Below are 19,395 nucleotides of genomic sequence, written 5' to 3'. Positions count from 1 at the left end.
TTGATTCTGACTAGAAGTGAAGGGTAGATCTCTAGGTGTTTCCAGAAGTATCAACATTGATTATAAAAGAACCTATTGGTAATGATGTTCTGGCTATGATGAATATGCCAGATACAAACCAAATAAAAGCAGACCAATTGATGAGAGATAAACAATCTGCAGAAGAACTCTGCAGCATCAGGATTCCTCCGATTCCTGCTGAGTTCTTCCTGCAGATTGCTGCTCCACATTCTAGCATCTGCAGTCTCTGAGGCAAAGACTGCAGACAGACCAAAATATGCTAAGGGGGTGGGGGGGGGGGGGGGTTAGTGCACAGAGGATGGCCCTGCTTAATGTTTCAGAACAAAAACTTAATTGGAGTACCTCAGACATGAAGACAAGTGAAGATGCACATGGCTTTGGGACAGAGCAACTCACTCAATGAAGTTGAAGATGATAGGGATTAGAAGAATCAAAGTATCAATGAGTAATACAGCAGGAAAACAGGTCATTCAACCCAACTGGTTGATGTCGACCATGGCAACCTTCCTGCTGGTCGCAGTTGCCTGCGTTTAGCTCATAACCCTCTAATCCTGTCCACTTCATGTACCAATCAAAATGTTGCAGTTGGAGCTGCCTAAACCACATCCTCTGCCAGCTTATTCCAACTGCTCACTACCTTCGGTGTAAAAACTAGAATAACTCTTGGATAATGGAACATTATTTTGTATGTCTATAAATGTAATAATAGTTCAATTATCATTCAGCTGTACATGAATACCCACAAATACAGCCAAACAAAACAACATTCCTCCGGGGCCAAGGTGCAAAACACAGTACCAACATCCATACACAGCACAAGATTCATAGAGCACGATATAAGGTAGCAGTAAAGCATATAGTCACACTAAAAATATAATAATAAATATAATACTGCAAATAATGTCAAAGAAAATGCATTCAAAGGAGTCATCAGTTAAATTATTGAACTAATGAAGCCAGTAAATGGCCTTGATTTTCAAGCTCTTTCCACTACACATGTATTAGTTCTATTTTTAAAATTCAGTCTTTGAAGTCATTGCCAGCAATCTGATTATTTGAAACAGCTCACAAGGATGTGAAAACCACCACTAGGAAGCAGATGTATTGCAAAATTTCTTCTCTAGTTAATTCCACCAAGGAAGAATTTCTTAAACTGAGTAAATTATTTCAAATGCAATTATCCTTTAAATGAATTCTTAGAATGAAATAAATCTCAGGGTTAAATTTTAAAATGAATTTCCAGAATTTCCTTCATCTTTTAACTACAAAGAATACTAGAAATTCGTTGAAATTCTAACAAATCAGAACACACCTCAATTTCTTCTTTGTACTTTAAAAGTGGTGCTTCCATTATGTTGGACAACTTAAATGTTTCACTTTCAACATCAAACTCTTGGTTCATGATTTGGCCAATGTTCTGCCAGTGACGAGGCATCATAGCCTTATTAGACATCATCTCCAACAGAGGACAGCTTTCACTGAAGTCATCGATTGTCTGCTTTAAATCAAGGTAGGCTGGCCATTCTTTTAAACCTCGAGGCAATTTGCGGCACCTGAAATGTGTCAGCCATTATTAGTTACCCATCATATAGTAATCTGTTCAAACAGAATTTGCAATTCCAATAGAGTGTAGATAATAATTATTCCTTCAAATGTATCCATGTGTTGCAGCTATGAAAAAAAAACACAGAATACTTTGTGCACAGAACATTGACTTCTCTAACTTCCGTTAATGCCCCTCCTCCCCTTCTTACCCCATCCCTGACATATTTAGTTGTTTGCCTGTTCTCCATCTCCCTCTGGTGCTCCCCCCCTTTCTTTCTCCTGAGGCCTCCCATCCCATGATCCTTTCCCTTCTCTAGCTCTGTATCACTTTCGCCAATCACCTTTCCAGCTCTTAGCTTCATCCCACCCCCTCTGGTCTTCTATCATTTCGCATTTCCCCCCTCCCCCCACTACTTTCAAATCTCTTACTATCTTTCCTTTCGGTTAGTCCCGACGAAGGGTCTCGGCCTGAAACGTCGACAGCGCTTCTCCCTATAGATGCTGCCTAGCCTGCTGTGTTCTACCAGCATTTTGTGTGTGTTGTTGACAGAATACTTTAAATTGGAGAAAGGCCTTTTAAAAGACAATAGCTATCCTGCCCTTGCTCAGCAGATTTCCCTGTCTTCTTAAGCTGGACAGGTAACTGCAGTCCTGGTGTAGCTGTAGTTGAAGCTGGCTTTATTATTTACCATCACATTACAGTACACGAGCCAGTGTAAAAGACAGTACACCTCAGTGTTCTAACAAATGGCATATTCAAATATTGATTGAAATTCCTTCAACTTCTAAAAAGTGTTTCTAACGACTGAATGAATATACAAGTGATTTTAGAATGGCCGACCTGATGGCAAAAGCTAACAACACAATAACGAATAATCAACAGCTGTGAACTTACAATTAAGCAATGAGATCTAGTAACTAGAAACAAAATAACAATCCAAGTCAGGAAAGACATAACAATAGCAATATTTTTCCAAAGAAATCAAAAAGAAGGAAATATAGGCAATCCATTCTAGCTTGATTTTTACAAAATTGAAAGCTCTTCCTCTGGGAATATTCATCCCACTGCGTTTTCATGCAAATGGCATTCAATACTTTTTATTTAAAATCTGGAAGCTTAATTGTTTTGCATAATTCAATCACTGCAGAATATTGAATTTTCTCAAACTAGTAATTTAAACCATTTGGAAAAAGCAAGGACAGCCAACAATCGAGATCTGGAAATACCCATCCAAGGTCAATATCCTAGAATTCCTTCCAAGCACTAGTAATGAGAGTTTTGTCCTCACTATACAGACATTAGCAGTGCAAGAAGGTGATTCACCTTATGAAGGGAAACTTGGGAAGAAAATGCCAACACCATTCACATCCCACAAAACAGCTAAACCAAAGTTATCTTAAATTGATAACTGGAAACTATCCAAAGGTCAGGTTTAGCTTTCCTTTCAGAACCAATTGTGAGATTAGGAGGAGCTATCTTGCTCCTTCACATTCTATATGGCTTTGGCTGCCTTCTTGATTGATTCCACGTGCCCAAAGGTCTTCAATTAATGTTAGGTTTCATTTTTCCTCTCCCAGTGTGATTATCAACTTGCCTACTACCACTTCCAACACATGCATTTCACTGACAATAGATAACCATGGCCAATGAAGCAATTTGCCTCATTAGGTATGTGAGAAGGTTCCTGCACTGCCAACACAGACCACTCTAGCAACCAGAGAATTTACTAAGCACACCAACTCTTCTTCAGACACTTAAGAACTTACTGCCCTATGAAAAATTATCCCTTTACACAAGTCCTCAGAATAACCAGGGATAGGCAGTATGTGTGGCCTTAGTATGTTACTGCAAAATCAAATAATAAAATACAAGCTCACTGATAAACCTGGACTGAAATAAGACATTAAACGCAATTTGCTTAAATGTAATTAAAAGTTTAACTACTAACAATGAATTGATATTGCAAATAATGAACCTCAGCAAAAGGCACTAGCAAGTAATTATAAAGAGAAAATGGTTGGTGCACTTTGTTAGTAACTCACAGTCTAATCTCATCAAAATGACTTTTATTAACGTGGCTGAGCAGCAAATTCTCTACAGAATTTACCTACCCTTCAGCTTATCTGCTGAGCTCATGGCTAATACAGTAGAAGTCAGGGAGATTTGAGCCTGACAAACAAATAGAAAAATAAGTAAATTCTGACAAAATTTACAGACATTTCAAAATGGTGACTTTACTGCCCTTAATAAGTTCATATTTTTGTGTGTTATCTGTACAAAGTTGCACAGAATGGAAATGGCTGACAAACCTGTTTTGAAATTCCAGAAGCTCATTATTTATCTTCTCTACATTCACCTCAGTCCAGAGGATGTCAAAGTAGCTGTTCACTGTGTTGGTCACATTATTGTAGAGGCTATAAAGCTTCTGCAAAAGATTCAGTTCCTTTTTTACCTCCAGCAGCTGAGGGCACTGTGTAACCGGCAGCCCAAAGAGCCCCTCACCAGCAGTGTAGGTGATAAATTTGCAATAGAGGTTGTCGAAGCGATTCTGAAAATATTTGACATGATAACTTCTAATGAAGCTCTTGATCTGTACAATTTAAATCATCAGAACAATCTCTAAACTGTAACACTGTATTCAGAAATATAATTCTTGTAAGAAAAAATGTTCAAGATTAGTTTTATTTGTCACATGTACATAGAAACATCAAAACGTTGAGTGAGATGCATCATTTGCATCAAATCAAACAAGCGAGTATAGTGCTGGGCAGCCCACAAGTGTCACCATGCTTCTGGCACCAACACAGTATGCCCATAACTCACTAATCCTAACCCATGTGTCTTTCAAATGTGCAGGAAACCAGAGCACCCGGAGGAAAGCTACTCGGTCGCATGAGAACATATACATTCCTTCTAGGCAGCTGCTTTAAAACATTGCATTAACCACTTTGCCATCACACTGTACTAAGAACTAATCTCAGTTTACCCTATAAAGTATACTTGAAGCTTAAAGTCAATTCAATTGATGACATATATCAATTCTCATAATGCATTAGTCTTAAAAGTACAATTAGCAAAACTATCTCACAAGACACTACCACGATGAATCATTTAGTTTCAAAAAAAGAGGTAAGAAATGTATCCTTGACAAAAGGGGTCTGCCAAGGCAAATGTTATTTAATTCATTTACATTGTATGGACTGTGGAGTCCTATTGCTCCTTACAATGTAAAGGTACATATCTCTCTTATTATCCTTATATTTGAAAACATGATCAAAGATTTACTCTAATAAACATATTTTCAATAAGCAATAAATTTTCAAATGGTCACTGGTGATGCTGGTTCCTTTCAGTTTTCTTAATTGTATTAACAAGCATAATGTACTGCCACTTCAAAAACAGATCTGTCTGGCATTTTATACAAACTCAACTCATTTAAACCCTTTGTGAATCATACAACCACAATGAATGAACTGTTATAGTTCTAAATAATTCAGTGGTCTTATCTAATTAATTCACTTTGCACCTCTATCGCAGGGGCTGATGAGTGTTAGAAGTGAGAAAGCACAGGCAAACTCTCACGGTTTTTTATAAATTGCCAGCAATAAATCACCAAGCAATAAATCAGTGGTGGGTGCGTGGAATGCTCTGCCAGCGAAGGTGGTAGAGGTGGATACAAAAGGGTCTTTTAAGAGACTCTTAGATAGGTACATGGAGCTTAGAAAAATAGAGGGTTATGTGGTAGGGAAATTCTAGGTAGCTGCTAGAGTAGGTTAAATGGTCGGCACAACATTGTGGGCCGAAGGGCCTAAAATGTGCTGTAGATTTCTTAGTTTTTATGTTTCTATGTTAAATCAAGCATCGTGGATGGTACTCACAATCAGTTTGACACTATAGTGGTAAACTGACTCATTAAACACTTATAATTATTATAAGGTTCATTATTAAAGTCAGTGTTTACCTGGCTCAACAGAATAAATCTTGCAATCCCAAAATTTGACTTTAAGTCAAAACAAAATATGGACATTTATACATACAAAAGATTCTGAAGATACATTTCTCAACACAATACAAAAATATAGCCCCTCCCAATGAGTTAGTTCAGCTCATACAAGCTCCCTGGCCACTATACCTGATAAATAACCAATTGGTCATTAGCTTCTTGAGGAGAGAGTCCAAACTGCATAGGTCCTGCCTAATGAAATGGAAACACAGAAGGATTTCACTGTACATTAACAAACAGAATTACAATGAATAAAATGAATGGAATAACCCTGATAGGCATAAGAAATTATGAAAATTTCTGCTTCAACCTCCACTGTGAATCCAACAATATTTCAATTGAAACATGAATGTTGTTCATCTCCATCTATTAATCAGATGCTGCCTGACATATGAGTATTTTCAATATTTCATGTTTATATCTCAGATTTTGTTTCGGAAAAAATACTGAGGATCTAGAATTTACTTTTCAAACTTTGAGATAAAGAAAGAGGTAGTGTTGGGTCTCTTCCAAGACAGTAGGGTGGATAAGTCACCAGGGTCTGATGGGATATACCTTTGGTTATTGAATGAAGCTAAAGAGGAGATTACTAGGGCCTTGACCAAGATCTTCATGCCATCACTAACCTTAGAGGACTAGCAAGTACGTAGATAATATTGTTCAGATATTCAAGAAGGGAAGATGATCCTAGAAGCTCTGGATTTGTTAGACTCGTGGCTGTGGGAGGAAAGCTTTAGGAGAGGATTCTTGGGGACAGGATTCATGAGCATTTGGAAAACAATAGCCTAAATAGAGATAGTCAGCAGGGCTTTGTGCCGGGCCAGTCGCATCTTATTAACTCGACTGAGTTTTTTCAGGAGCTGATGAAGGTAATTGATCAAAGAAGATCTACAATGTTTTCTGCATGGATTTCAGTAAGGTGTTTAACAAGGTCCTTTATGTGAGGCTCATTCAGAAGATAAAAATGCATGAATTCCATTGGGTCATTTGGATTCAGAATTGGCTTGCCCGTAGAAGATAGGATGTAGTGGCTGATGGCACTTATTCTGGCTTGAAGTCTGTGACTAGTGGAGTTCCACAGGGATCCATACTAGGACAGCTGACCGGATGAAAAGGTAGATGAGTGAGTTAGTAAGTCTGCAGAAAATGCAAAGATTGGTGATGTTGTCAATCATGTGGAAGATAGCATTAGGATACAATGGGATATTGACCATTTGCAGATAAAGATGGAGAAATAGAAGATGGAATTTTATCCAGTGAAATGTGAGGTGTTGCACTTTGGGAGATCAAATGTAAAGGAACAGACATTATTACTGGCAAAATCATTATCAGTGTTGATGTACAGAGCAATCTTATGGTCCAAATCCATAGTTCCCCTGAAAATGACTGCACAAGTTGATGGAGTGATGATGAAGAAACAATGTATACTTGTCTTTATTAATCAAGGAGTTGAGTTCAAGAGTTGGGAAGTAATGTTGCAGCTTTATAAAACTCTGATTAGACCACATCTGGAATATTGCATTCAATTCTGGTCATCCCATTGTTGGGAGGATATGAAGGCTTTGGAGAGGATGCAGAAGAGGTTTATCTGCATGCCGCCTGGATTAGTGGGTGTGTGTTATTTGAAGAGGTTGGACAAACTTGCATTGCTTTCTCTGGAGCAACAGAAGCAGAGGGAAGATCTGAAGAAGTTTATCAAATTATGAAAGGCATAGAGAAAGTAGACAACTACGGTAGTATCTTTTTCCCAGGGTCAAAATATCTAATGCTAGAAGGCATGCATTTAAGGTGAGAAAGGGTAAGTTCAAAGGAGATCTGTGAAGCAAGTATTTTTTTTAAAGTGGTGGATACTTGGGAAGTGCTGCTGGGGTGATGATGAAGCCAAGTATGATAGACGCATTTAAGGGACTCTTCAATAGGAACATGAATGTGCAGAAAATGGACGGATATGGACATTGTGTAGGCAGAGCGATTATTTTATTTATTTCTGCACTACATCATCGGCCAAGGGCCTATCCCTGCGCTCTATGTAATCCTGGTGTTATTGGAAAGTATTAATATTGGCCCAGTTAATTTCTTCACTCCAACCTTTCAATATCAAGTGACAATATTAGCGTCATATCTTATATTCGATGATAATCTGTGCATACTTCAAACTTTCTCCGCAAGCTTCGCAATCCGTTTTCTGCTACAGCAAGCGCTGCTACATCAGTGAGCCTTTCCAGGAGCATTTCTTTGATTCTCTCATTTATGTTGATGTCGGTACATACTTTAAAACATCTCAGCACTAAACAGTCATCCTGCTTGCCTCAGCCTGCCCTACATCAACCCCTACAAGTACTCACTCCACAAGCCATGGCAAATTCACTGCCGGGAGAGTGCCAACAGAAAACAGGAATTTGTGTCAAATGCTGCATCAACAGCACAGTACAACAGGAAGAGGAGGGACTTATACCAGGCACCTGGCACAGCAAGGTGTCAGTAACACATCTCTCTACATATAGTGCTATAATAATCCTTTCTTGGAGCAGAGATTGCAGGAAAAACATCCTGGCTGCTAACTCTATAGCTATTCGGCTTTCTGGCGTGAACATTTTCAAACATTGCCTCAAAATCTAGAATTAAATCATCAAGACATGTTCAATATTACTTATACTTGCGTCTAATAAGATGGAATCAGTTCAACATACATTATGTTGACAAATCACTTGCTATGAAGAGAATCACAAACTAAGAAAAGTCAGTCCAAGTGATTATCTAAAGTATTACTGGGAGAAAATTGTTATTGCATTACCTTTTCATAATCTTGGAAGAAAGTATTAGAATCTTCCAAAAATGTTTTAACATTGGTGATCAGTTCAGCACGGAATGAAGGTTGTAAAGAAATGAGATGATTCTGTACTTCTGTTCCATGCACGAGAAGTCTTTCCCAAGTGTAACGCAATGTATCCACTCTGTCAGAATCCTCCTTAACAACTTGCATCTCATACTTATTCAGCATGGCAAAGAATTCCTGCAGAATTTTAAAATGGAAGCCAAGAATGGAACAGTTTTTAGCGTTCAATGCCCCAATGTCTTTTCTTTCTGTGGTTTCATTATTATTCTCGGTGACAAGCAAAGTTTATCAAAGTTGTCCCTACATTCATCCAGTTAATCTCTGCAGTAACCTAGTTTACTAATAATTCAAAGTCAAATGAAAATAATTACTCAGCAATGTGAAATACATTAATTTAATGCCAAAATTATTGGACCATGGTGCAGCAGCAACATGGCTAACACTGGCTATTTGCCTCTGCTTTTTGGTGCGCCTTCGACTTCTGCACAAAGCACTTCAGGTATGGAACAGGCTAGAGGTCAGAAATACTGACCTGCTGCCCTGAGCTAAACTCACTACTGTGTCCATGAAACACTGACCTGGACAGAATGAACTGGGGTGAGACCAAATGCATTCAATATCTGATCACTCAGCCACAAGTCTCTGATATACTCCCATGCACTTCAATGAGGTCACCAACCAGGATAGAAGTGAACTGAAGTGCAGTGAATGAACTGCATATGCTTTATTTTATTTTAATTTATATCAATGTTCTTAATTAATATTACATCAGGCAAAGAAATTTAGTGCAGCTGCAGGGATCACAAAAGTTCTGAGACCAAATGTGAGATATCAGTCAGACCAAACCAGATATGGCCTATTGAATTATAAATTAATTTAAACAAAAAGACCAAGCCATAGGCTTCCAAGAGTCAGTGGGGATGTTGCACTTTTCAAGAAACCTTTGAACGTACCATTAAATCTTCATTGTAACCTTCTCACATGACCAAGCTCAGAATACAGAGTCTGTTTCAGGAGTACAGGGTCAAGCTTGTCCAACATCAAAGTGCACGTCAGGCAAATGAGGCGTACTGAACATAGCACACTGAGAGTAATTAGGACTTCAGTAATGGGGATTTTGGTCTGGGAGAGGATGAAGACATTGGTTTGCTTACCCTTCCAGTAAATTATAGAATTATGCAGAGAAACATTGGTAGAATTTATGCCCTAAGTGGAGTAGGTCATTACTAGCAAGTAGCCTATTTTTCTGAAGTTTTATCACTCGTTTCAATATAAAACATCCTCAAGTCAAGCACGAAAAATTATGATAATTCAGCATCCAATGTTTAGTTAAGTCCCATTGGTTCAGCATCTGGCTAACTGATTAATACAAATCCTTGTTATCGGCAAACTTACTCCCTGCAGATCTGCAAGGACAAGGACAAAAAAATCTGCAGATGCTGGAAATCTAAGCAACACCCACAAAATGCTGGAGGAACTCAGCAGGTCAGGCAGCATCTATGGAAAAGAATAAACAGTTGACATTTTGGGCTGAGACTCTTCATCAGGACAATGTTACAAGGTGTGTGCACTAGATGTGCAAACAAAGCAGAGGTCAGGGTCAGAAACACCTTAAGTCAGGAGCATGTGTAGGATTGTGTCTGGACCTGGGGCTTGGAGAGTGGGCCAGTGTACTGCCCATTGTCTGGATCTGGAGAGCTTGCATACAGGCCGAAGCTTACTGGGTTCTGTTTCCACGCTTCCTCTTAATTTATCAGGGCAATTTCCTGCTTACTTTAAATTTAAAGTAACACTGTGAACACTGAAAAAAATTACTATATTACTGTATAAGATGTACGGTAAATGAAAAGGATATGTATTGAGGTAATAGAGTAACATCCAATTGTCTGGAAAATCTACTCAACTAACACCAGCAAAGTTCCAAAGCTGCTGGATCATCAGAGAAAATTATGGACAGCTGAGTACTGGCAATATCAACATCACAATAAAAAAGTTCCAATAGCCCAATTAATTCACAAAACACTCCCAGGTCAATTCAATTTCTACCATGAAGATTATTTATTCAAAATAAAAAGACTAGGTAATACTGTAAAGTTCACTGTAATTATTACTGAGAATAAGGAGTAATCACAACAAAAAGTTGTTAGAGAATTCAAAAGAACTCCTACCTCAATGGGTCCAATTTGTAAATCAATCTCAATCTGTTTTTCTCGTATTTCTTTCAAAGAACTCACAATTATTCTAATATCATCCAGATCATTGACTGGGCGATTCAATTTCTTTGAGGTCTCTTCTATGAAGATCAAGATATTTTCCAAGTTTGTTCTATATTTTTCATGACAGCTTTGAGAAAACCCAGTCATCCAGATTCTGCATTCTTCCATCAAGGATATCTTCAAATCATCTGCTTAACAAAGCAACATTATAGACAAACTAACAAAGAAGCAAAATGAGCAAACAGGAGGAAACCTGCAGATGCTGGAAATTGAAGCAACACACACAAAATGCTGGTGGAACGCAGCAGGCCAGGCAGCATCTATAGGAAGAAGCACTGTCGATGGGAGACCGTTTCGCTGAACACCTACCCTCTATCCGCCAGAGAAAGCAGGATCTCCCAGTAGCCACACATTTTAATTCCACGTCCCATTCCCATTCTGATATGTCTATCCATGGCCTCCTCTACTGTCAAGATGAAGCCACACTCAGGTTGGAGAAACAACACCTTATATACCGGCTGGGTAGCCTCCAACCTGATGGCATGAAAATTGACTTCTCTAACTTCCATTAATGCCCCTCCTCCCCTTCTTACCCCATCCCTGATATATTTAGGTTTTTTTTCCCCCTCTCTCTGCCCATCACTCTGCCTGTTCTCCATCTCCCTTTGGAGCTCCCCTCCCCCTTTCTTTCTCCCTAGGCCTCCCATCCCATGATCCTTTCCCTTCTCCAGCTCTGTATCCCTTTTGCCAATCACCTTTCCAGCTCTCAGCTTCACCCCACCCCCTCCGGTCTTCTCCTATCATTTCGCATTTCCCCCTCCTCTTCCTACTTTCAAATCTCTTACTATCTTTCTTTTCAGTTAGTCCTGACGAAGGGTCTCAGCCCAAAAAGTCGACAGTGCTTCTTCCTATAGATGTTGCCTGGCCTGCTGTGTTCCACCAGCATTTTATGTGAGAAGCAAAATGAGATCAGTAAATTTTTCTGAATATTTAATAGAGAGTTTCCACATCATTCACAAGAAAAGTATTCTTAATATTCTCCAGGTGTTTCAATTACTAAAACTTAGGACATCATTGCTGGGAGCAAATTGGTATCACATAAGAAATAAAACTAATGCTCATCTTTCTTTATAGACACTTTACAATTTAGTGAAAAGTGTGTTTTGAGCATCACTAATAATTTAAAGAGTCTATAAAATAATATTATAAAATAATTTTGCCAATATTTTCAGTTTTAAATTATTTTACCTTTTCAAAAAATATAGCATCTTATCTTGACAATGAAGCTCTAAAGTACCTGTATACAGTGCAAAAGGGCCCATACAAATGACTCTGGGTTCAGCTTGAATTTGGACCTGTAGATTATGATAAAATTTGATTTGGTGCTCAAGTTCAGAGAGCGAAGGGTTTTCTTTCATAAACATTTTGAGAGTTGTTTCACGACCTTTCTTCCAGATACAGTTGTAGCTGCTCAATTTTTCCAAAACTTCCTGTAGGTCCTAGAACAAGTATAGGTAATGCATACACTTCAGAATTTTAATGATGTTAGAATGTTGCATGACGTTTTATGGTTTTACTACTTTCAACAGGGTGTCAGTCCAGTAGAAAGCTTTTGCTTCCCACTGTTCTGACAGTTTATTAATGACTGAAATAAATAATGTGTCATTATAATAACAGAGAATGCAATCAGGCAAGAATTCATTTAAGCATTGCTCTAAAACTAATTCAGTGAAGTCCAGGCTAAATAACTTACCCTTCTAAATGAGATGATGGATGATGAAATAAGAGAAACTAGCTTAATTATCTCTTTGTTTTCTGAAATTATTTTGTAGTAATTATTAGGCTGTGTGTAAACAGCAGCAGTATCTGCACCTGAAATGAAGATGGTACACTTCAACTTTACTTTATTAGAAAAAATGGATCCATATTACTGGTCATTTAAGTGAAACAATAAATTTCCATCTTCCAAATGAAGCCTTACCATGAATATAGAATTAACATTTATCTGAACAACTGGGCATACATTTCCCCCAACATGCTCTAGGCTCTCTCCTTCCACTTCACAGTGGGACTCTCCAACAATTCAAAAATATGTTTTCACCTCCTTTTCTTCAGATATTCTTCCCCTCCCATCACCCTCTAGTTGTCACCTTTACAGACACTTTACTTCTATAGATTTCTTCTTCCTCCCACCTCCTTCATTTAATCATTCACCTGTCTTCAAGAGTGAAATAGATTATATGATTCTTGAAGAAGCACATTGAAAACACACAATATCCACATCTGTACTTAATGGGGTTGGTTCAATATCCTTCTTATCCAATTCAATCCCTGTATATGTCCTTTCCCCTTTCTACTTAAATAGACATTTTCCTTCTATATTAAATATCCATTTCCTTTGTCCTGATAAATACCTAATTGCTTCAGAAATTAATATACCCATTTTCTGAAAGACATCTAATCATTTCCAGTTTTATGGTGAAATGTTCAACCCAAAACATTAGATGTTTCTCTTTCTACAGATGCTGTCTGACCTGCTGAGTATTTCTGGCAGTTTCTGTTTCATTTTTTTTAGTACTCCTCCACTCTGATTGCAGCTTTTTTTCTGCATTCATATACTCATTCTACACTTTCTGTTCACAGGTACATATCTATTTTCAACATTTATCTAAATTTCAGCCCTGATGTCAACTTCCAGTCTATACTATTGCTTCACCACCTCTGGGACGAGACTGAGATGTAGTTTTTTCGTCAATCCCACAGTGCAGAACCTTACCTGTAAGTCCACGGAAAAACTGCTCCCAAATTTCTGTCCATTCATATAAGAGGGTGAAAAACTCTGAGCAACTTCTGCCCAATTTTTCATTAGGGGTTTCCTCCCAGTTGGCAGTAAGGAAAATCTAATCATTTTCCTGTACACCAGAAGTTATGTTCAATTGTTTCAAAACTACTGTAAAAATTAAGGAATTCCAATGCAAGTCATGCACAGAGTTCATTCCTGAAGTGAAACTATCAGCTTACAGCAGTTGAGCCAAGTCTTGATATGAGAAAGAGCATCTGAAAAATCAAGTCAGCAGATTTCTCCCAGCCAGATCCCTTGTGTTAGCAAATTAATTATATTAATGATACATGATTCATTCGGTGCATTAAGCTGACACTTGTGGATAATGGAACTCACTTTGTTGATCAGCTTCACCAGTGCCTACAGCAGCATTAATGAAAGGGTCACTCTGTGTATCACTTCTCCATAGTTCAGCCATTCTTTGAGCATTCAGTTTTTTCTGTAAGTGAAATTAAAGATTTTTTCAATCTGCTCAATTATTTTGTTTCATAAATGCTTATCATATTTTCTCATGCAGTTCTTGGGACAGTGTTTCTGATAATTCACTCTTATCACATTAAGAAACTGGAGTTACCTTAAAACTCTACCTTATCAGCATTAACAGTTTAGTTGGTGTACCATCTGCATTAGTAATTACACTATTGAACTCTCAGAACTCAAGCTGGAATTTACAGCTGGTCATTTTTTAACTTTTTATAGTACTTTTATGAAGCACAAGAAGAGAAAAACTATAATTCAAGTGCCTTGGAAGAATAGAATCACAATTTACAATGGATTCTCAATTTCTGATGCATTGCCCAACTTAATTACATATTAGCCAAAGTTTAGGATATTTATAATACATACTGTTGTCATCCTTTTCTTTCCCCACACAGACAACCCTTTGGAAACACTGATAATGCAGTCACAAACTTTATTCAAAATACTCTGGGTTTCTTCCAGACAGGGATGCAGCTCAATATTAGGAATGACAAGGCAAATGTCAGCACGGAGAACTGATCTGCAGACTTGCTTCTGGAAGGCAGCTTCAACATCTAAAGTATGAAAATCAACAAATCAGGGTTCCTCAAACTTGCTTATGATTAAAACCAAGTTTTATTCAGACTTATTTTCTGCTAGAATCAGAGCAGGGTCAGAAAATTCAATCCAATAACACTGATCAAATCTTCATTTTCCTCTACTGAGAGCTCCACTAATAGCTAATAAACATGTGATTATCACAACCTTCCTATTACACAATGATTCAAACATTTCTATGTCTATTTATTACACAATATTTTTTCATAAATTAACTTTGAAGTATGTGTTAGAATGTGTATTTCTTCATGAGAACACAGATAAACAGAATAAATGCTACTTATATGATGCCATGTGCCTATGATGCTGCTGCCAATAAATTTTTCATTGCACCTGTGCATTCATGTATTTATATGTGAAAATAAACTCAACGTAACTGATAATAATAATTTCTGAGGTTGATTCTATATATTGACTGGAAACAGGGCTGCCAAAAGCATATCCCCAGTTGATCAAAAAAAAGACAGGTGGTGAACCTGCTTCTTGAACAGATTTAGTTCTTGTGTTAATGGAATTACACAACAGAGAAGCGGATCATTCAACATTTTATATTAATACTCACTCATTGCAAGTATTATCTAGTGAATCTCGCACCCTGGCTCTTTCCTAAATGATGTCAAAACATTTTCCAATATTTACCCAGTTCCTTCATGTAAATTTCTATTGTGTTGTTTCCACTCTGTCACCCACAAGCTGGGAAGACAGTGTATTGACTCAGCAACAAAGAAGAAACAATAAATAATTCACAAGGGATAGTATGATAGTATACTAAATGATTATTTTGCATCAGTCTTCACTGTGGAGGACACTAGCAGTATGCCTGATGTTATAGTGTGTGAAGGAAGTAAAGAGGGTGCAGTTACTATTACAAGAGAGAAGGTGCTCAAAAAGACCTAAAGGTACATAAGTCACCCGGACCAGATGAACTGCACCCTAGGGTTCTGAAAGAGGTGGTTGTTAAGAGATTGTGGTGGCATTAGAAATTATCTTTCAAAAATCATTGCACTCTGGCATGGTGCCAGAGGGCTGGAAAACTGCAAATGTCACTGCACTCTTTAAGAAAGGATGAAGGCAGCAGAATGGAAATTATAGACCGGTTAGACTGACCTCAGTGAAAGTGTTAGAGTTAATTGATAAGGATGAGGTGTTGGAGTACTTGGTGACACAGGACAAGATAGTACAAAGTCAGCATGGTTTCCTTCAGGGAAAAAAATCCTGTCTGACGAACTTGTTCGAATCAATCATGGCTGATCCTTTTTTCGAGCTCCTCCTCAACCCCAGTTCCTGGCCATCTCCCCATAACCTTTGATACCATGTCCAATCAAGAACTTATCAATCTCTGCCTTAAATACACCCAATAACCTAGCCCCCACAGCTGCAACCGGCGACAAATTCCACAAATTCACCATCCTTTGGCTAAAGAAATTTCTCCGCATCTGTTTTGAAAATGCACCCCTTTATTTTGAGGCTGTGTCCTCTTATCCTAGACTCTCCCACCATGGGAAACATCCTTTCCATATCTACTCTGTCTAGGCCTTCAACATTCAAAAGGTTTCAATGAGATCCCCCCTTATCCTTCTGAGTTTCAGCGAGTACAGACCCAGAGCCATCAAACGTTCCTTGTATGATAACCCTTTCATTCCTGGAATCATCCTTGTGAACCTCCTCTGGACCCTCTCCAATGCCAGCACATCTTTTTTAAGAAGAGGCGCCCAAAATTGTTCACAATACTCAAGGTGAAGCCTCACCAGTGCCTTATAAAGCCTCAGCATCACATCCTTGCTCTTGTATTCCAGCTCTCTTGAAATGAATGCTAACATGACATTTGCCTTCCTCACCACCAACTCAACCTGCAAATTAACCTTCAGGATGTTCTTCACAAGGACTTCCAAGTCCTTCCACATCTCAGATTCCTGGATTTTCTCCCTGTTTAGAAAATAGTCTACACATTTATTTCTACTACCAAAGTACATGGCCATGCATTTTCCAACATTGTATTTCATTCGCCACTTTCTTGCCCATTCTCCTAATCTAAGTCCTTCTGCATCCTACCTGTTTCCTCAACACTACCTGCCCCTCCACCAATCTTTGTATCATCTGCAAACTTGGCAACAAAGCCATCTATTCCATCATCTCAATCATTTATATACAGCATAAAAAGAAGCGGTCCCAACACTGACCCCAGCAGAACACCATTAGTCACTGACAGTCAACCAGAAAAGGATCCTTTTATTCCCACTCACTGCCTCCTACCAACCAGCCAATTCTCTAACCATGTTAGTAACTTTCCTGTAATACCATGGGCTCTGAACTTGGTAAGCAGCCTCAAGTGTGGCACTTTGGCAAAGGCCTTCTGAAAGTTCAAATATACAACATCTGCTGCATCCCCTTTATCTATCCTACTTGTAATCTCTTCAAAGAATTCCAACAGGTTTGTCAAGCAGGATTTTCCCTAAAAATCCTATCAGGCTAACTGGTCTATAATTTCCTTTCTGCTGCCTTCCTCCTTTCTTAAAGAATGGAGTGACATTTTTTAATTTTCCAGTCCTCTGGCACCATGCCAGAGTCCAATGATTTTTGAAAGATCATTTCTAATGCCACCACAATCTCTAAAAACCACCTCTTTCAGAACCGTAGGGTGCAGTTCATCTGGTCTGGGTGACTAGTGTACCTTCAGGTCTTTCAGCTTTTTGAACACCTTCTCTCTTGTAATAGTAATTGCACCCACTTCTCTTCCTTCACACACTACAACATCAGAGATATTGCTAGTGTCTTCCACAGTGAAGACTGACGCAAAATACTCATTTAATTCAGCAGCCATCTCCTTGTCCCCCGTTTTATTTCTCCTGCCTCATTTTCTAGCGGTCCAATATTCACTCTCATTTCTCTCTTATTTTTAACATACTTGAAAAAACTTTTACTATCTACTTTGATATTATTTTCTAGCTTGCTTTTATATTTCATCTTTTCCCTTCTAATGATTTTTTTCATTGTTCTCTGTAGGTTTTTAAAAACTTCCCAATCCTCTATCTTCCCACTAATTTTTGCTTTATTATATGCCCTTTCTTTTGGTTTTACAATAACTTTGACTTCCCTTGTCAGCCATGGTTGTACTATTTTACTATTTGAGGATTTCTTCATCTTTGGAATACACATGTCCTGCACCTTCTTCATTTTATCCAGAAATGTACATCATTGCTGCTTTGCTGACATCCCTGCCAGCAGCTCCTTCCGATTTATTTTGGCCAACTCCTCTCTCATATCACTGTAATTTTCCTTATTCCACTGAAATACTGCTACATCAGACTTCACTTTCTCCCTATTAAATTTCAAGTTGAACACAATCATATTGTGATCACTGGTTCCTAAGGGTTCTTTTACCTTAAGCTTCCTAATTACCTCTGGTTCTTTACATAACACCCAATCCAGTATAGCTGATTCCCTAGTAGGCTCAATGACAAACTGCTCTAAAAAGCCATCTCTTAGGCATTCAACAAACTCACTCTCTTGAGATCCATTACCAACCTGATTTTCCCAATTGACCTGCATTTTAAAATCTCCCATGACTACCATAACATTGCCCTTTTGATTCACCTTTTGTATTTCCTGCTGTAACCTGTGGTCCACCTCCCAGCCACTGTAGGGAGGCCTGTATATAATTGCCATCAATGTCCTTTTAACCTTGCAGTTTCTTAACTCAACCCACAAGGATTCAACATCTTCTGATCCTACGTCACATCTACTGATTCGATGCCATTTTTTACCAGTACAGCCACACCACCCCCTCTGCCTACCTTTCTATCCCTCCGATAGAACATGTAACCTTGGACATTCAGCTTCCAACTACAACCATCCTTCAGCCATGATTCAGTGATGGGCACAACATCATACCTGGCAATCTGCAATATTGAAACAAGATCATCCACCTTATTTCTTATGTTAGGTGCATTTAGATACAACACCTTGAGTACTGTATTTGCTATCTTTTCTGACTCTGCATCCTTTATGATTTGATATTCAGCCCGTTGGCTGCAACTAAGTCCCATCACCTGCCTACACTTCCTGACAATTTGCCTGCACACTATCTTACTTTTTTACTATCCATCCTTTTCTGAGTCTCTTCACTTCAGTTCCCACCCCCCTCCCGAGTCAGTTTAAACCCTCCACAACAACTCTAACAAACCTGCCCACAAGAATACTTGTCCCCCTTGGGTTCAGGTGCAACCCGTCACATTTGAACAGGTCATACCTCTCCCAGAAGAGATCCCAATTATCCAAGAACCTGAAGCCCTGCCCCCTGCAACAGCTTCTCAGCCATGCATTTATCTGCCAAATCATCCTGTTTCTACCCTCATTGGCATGTGGCATGGGTAGCAATCCAGAAATTACTACCCTGGAGGTCCTGCTTCTCAGCTTTCTACCTAGCTCTCTAAATTCTCTTTTCAGGACCTCATTGCTTTTCCTTCCTATGTCATTGGTACCAGTATGTACCAGGACAACTGGCTGCTCCCACTCCCACTCCAAAATGTTGAGGATACAATCTGAGACATCCCTGACCCTGGCACCTGGGAGGCAACATACCATCCGGGTGTCCCATTCACGTCCACAGAACCTCCTATCTGTTCCCCTCCCTATCAAGTCCCCTATCACTACTGCTCCCTTCTTCTCTCTCTTTCCCTTCTGCACCACGGACCCATGCTCGGTGCCTGTAACCTAGCTGCCGTGGCATTCTCCCACGAAGTCATCCCCCACTAAAGTATCCAACAATGATGTTTCTGGGGAATCTGATGAGCATGATATGCTGAAGAGGTAATAGTTAATAGTACTATTGATGACTTTCTGTTATCTTGCTGA

General features: G+C 38.8%; 1 protein-coding gene across 1 annotated transcript in view; it reads right to left on the bottom strand.

Moving 5' to 3' along the window:
- LOC140740481 (dynein axonemal heavy chain 5-like) overlaps positions 1-19,395 on the bottom strand; it is a 189,958-nt gene that overhangs the window by 118,627 nt on the left and 51,936 nt on the right. Inside the window, exons 20-28 of the mRNA XM_073069662.1 lie at positions 14,311-14,498; positions 13,801-13,903; positions 12,376-12,494; positions 11,920-12,121; positions 10,575-10,810; positions 8,365-8,583; positions 5,700-5,762; positions 3,877-4,115; positions 1,334-1,574 (exon numbers count right to left, since the gene is read on the bottom strand). Of these exons, the coding sequence (XP_072925763.1) occupies positions 1,334-1,574; positions 3,877-4,115; positions 5,700-5,762; positions 8,365-8,583; positions 10,575-10,810; positions 11,920-12,121; positions 12,376-12,494; positions 13,801-13,903; positions 14,311-14,498 (1,610 nt within the window). The remainder of the gene's footprint in view (positions 1-1,333; positions 1,575-3,876; positions 4,116-5,699; positions 5,763-8,364; positions 8,584-10,574; positions 10,811-11,919; positions 12,122-12,375; positions 12,495-13,800; positions 13,904-14,310; positions 14,499-19,395) is intronic.

This window comes from Hemitrygon akajei, chromosome 17, assembly GCF_048418815.1.
Source record: "Hemitrygon akajei chromosome 17, sHemAka1.3, whole genome shotgun sequence".
NCBI lineage: Eukaryota > Metazoa > Chordata > Chondrichthyes > Myliobatiformes > Dasyatidae > Hemitrygon > Hemitrygon akajei.
Note: the sequence above shows the minus strand (reverse complement) of the source record. Positions and strands in the feature narration are given on the sequence as shown.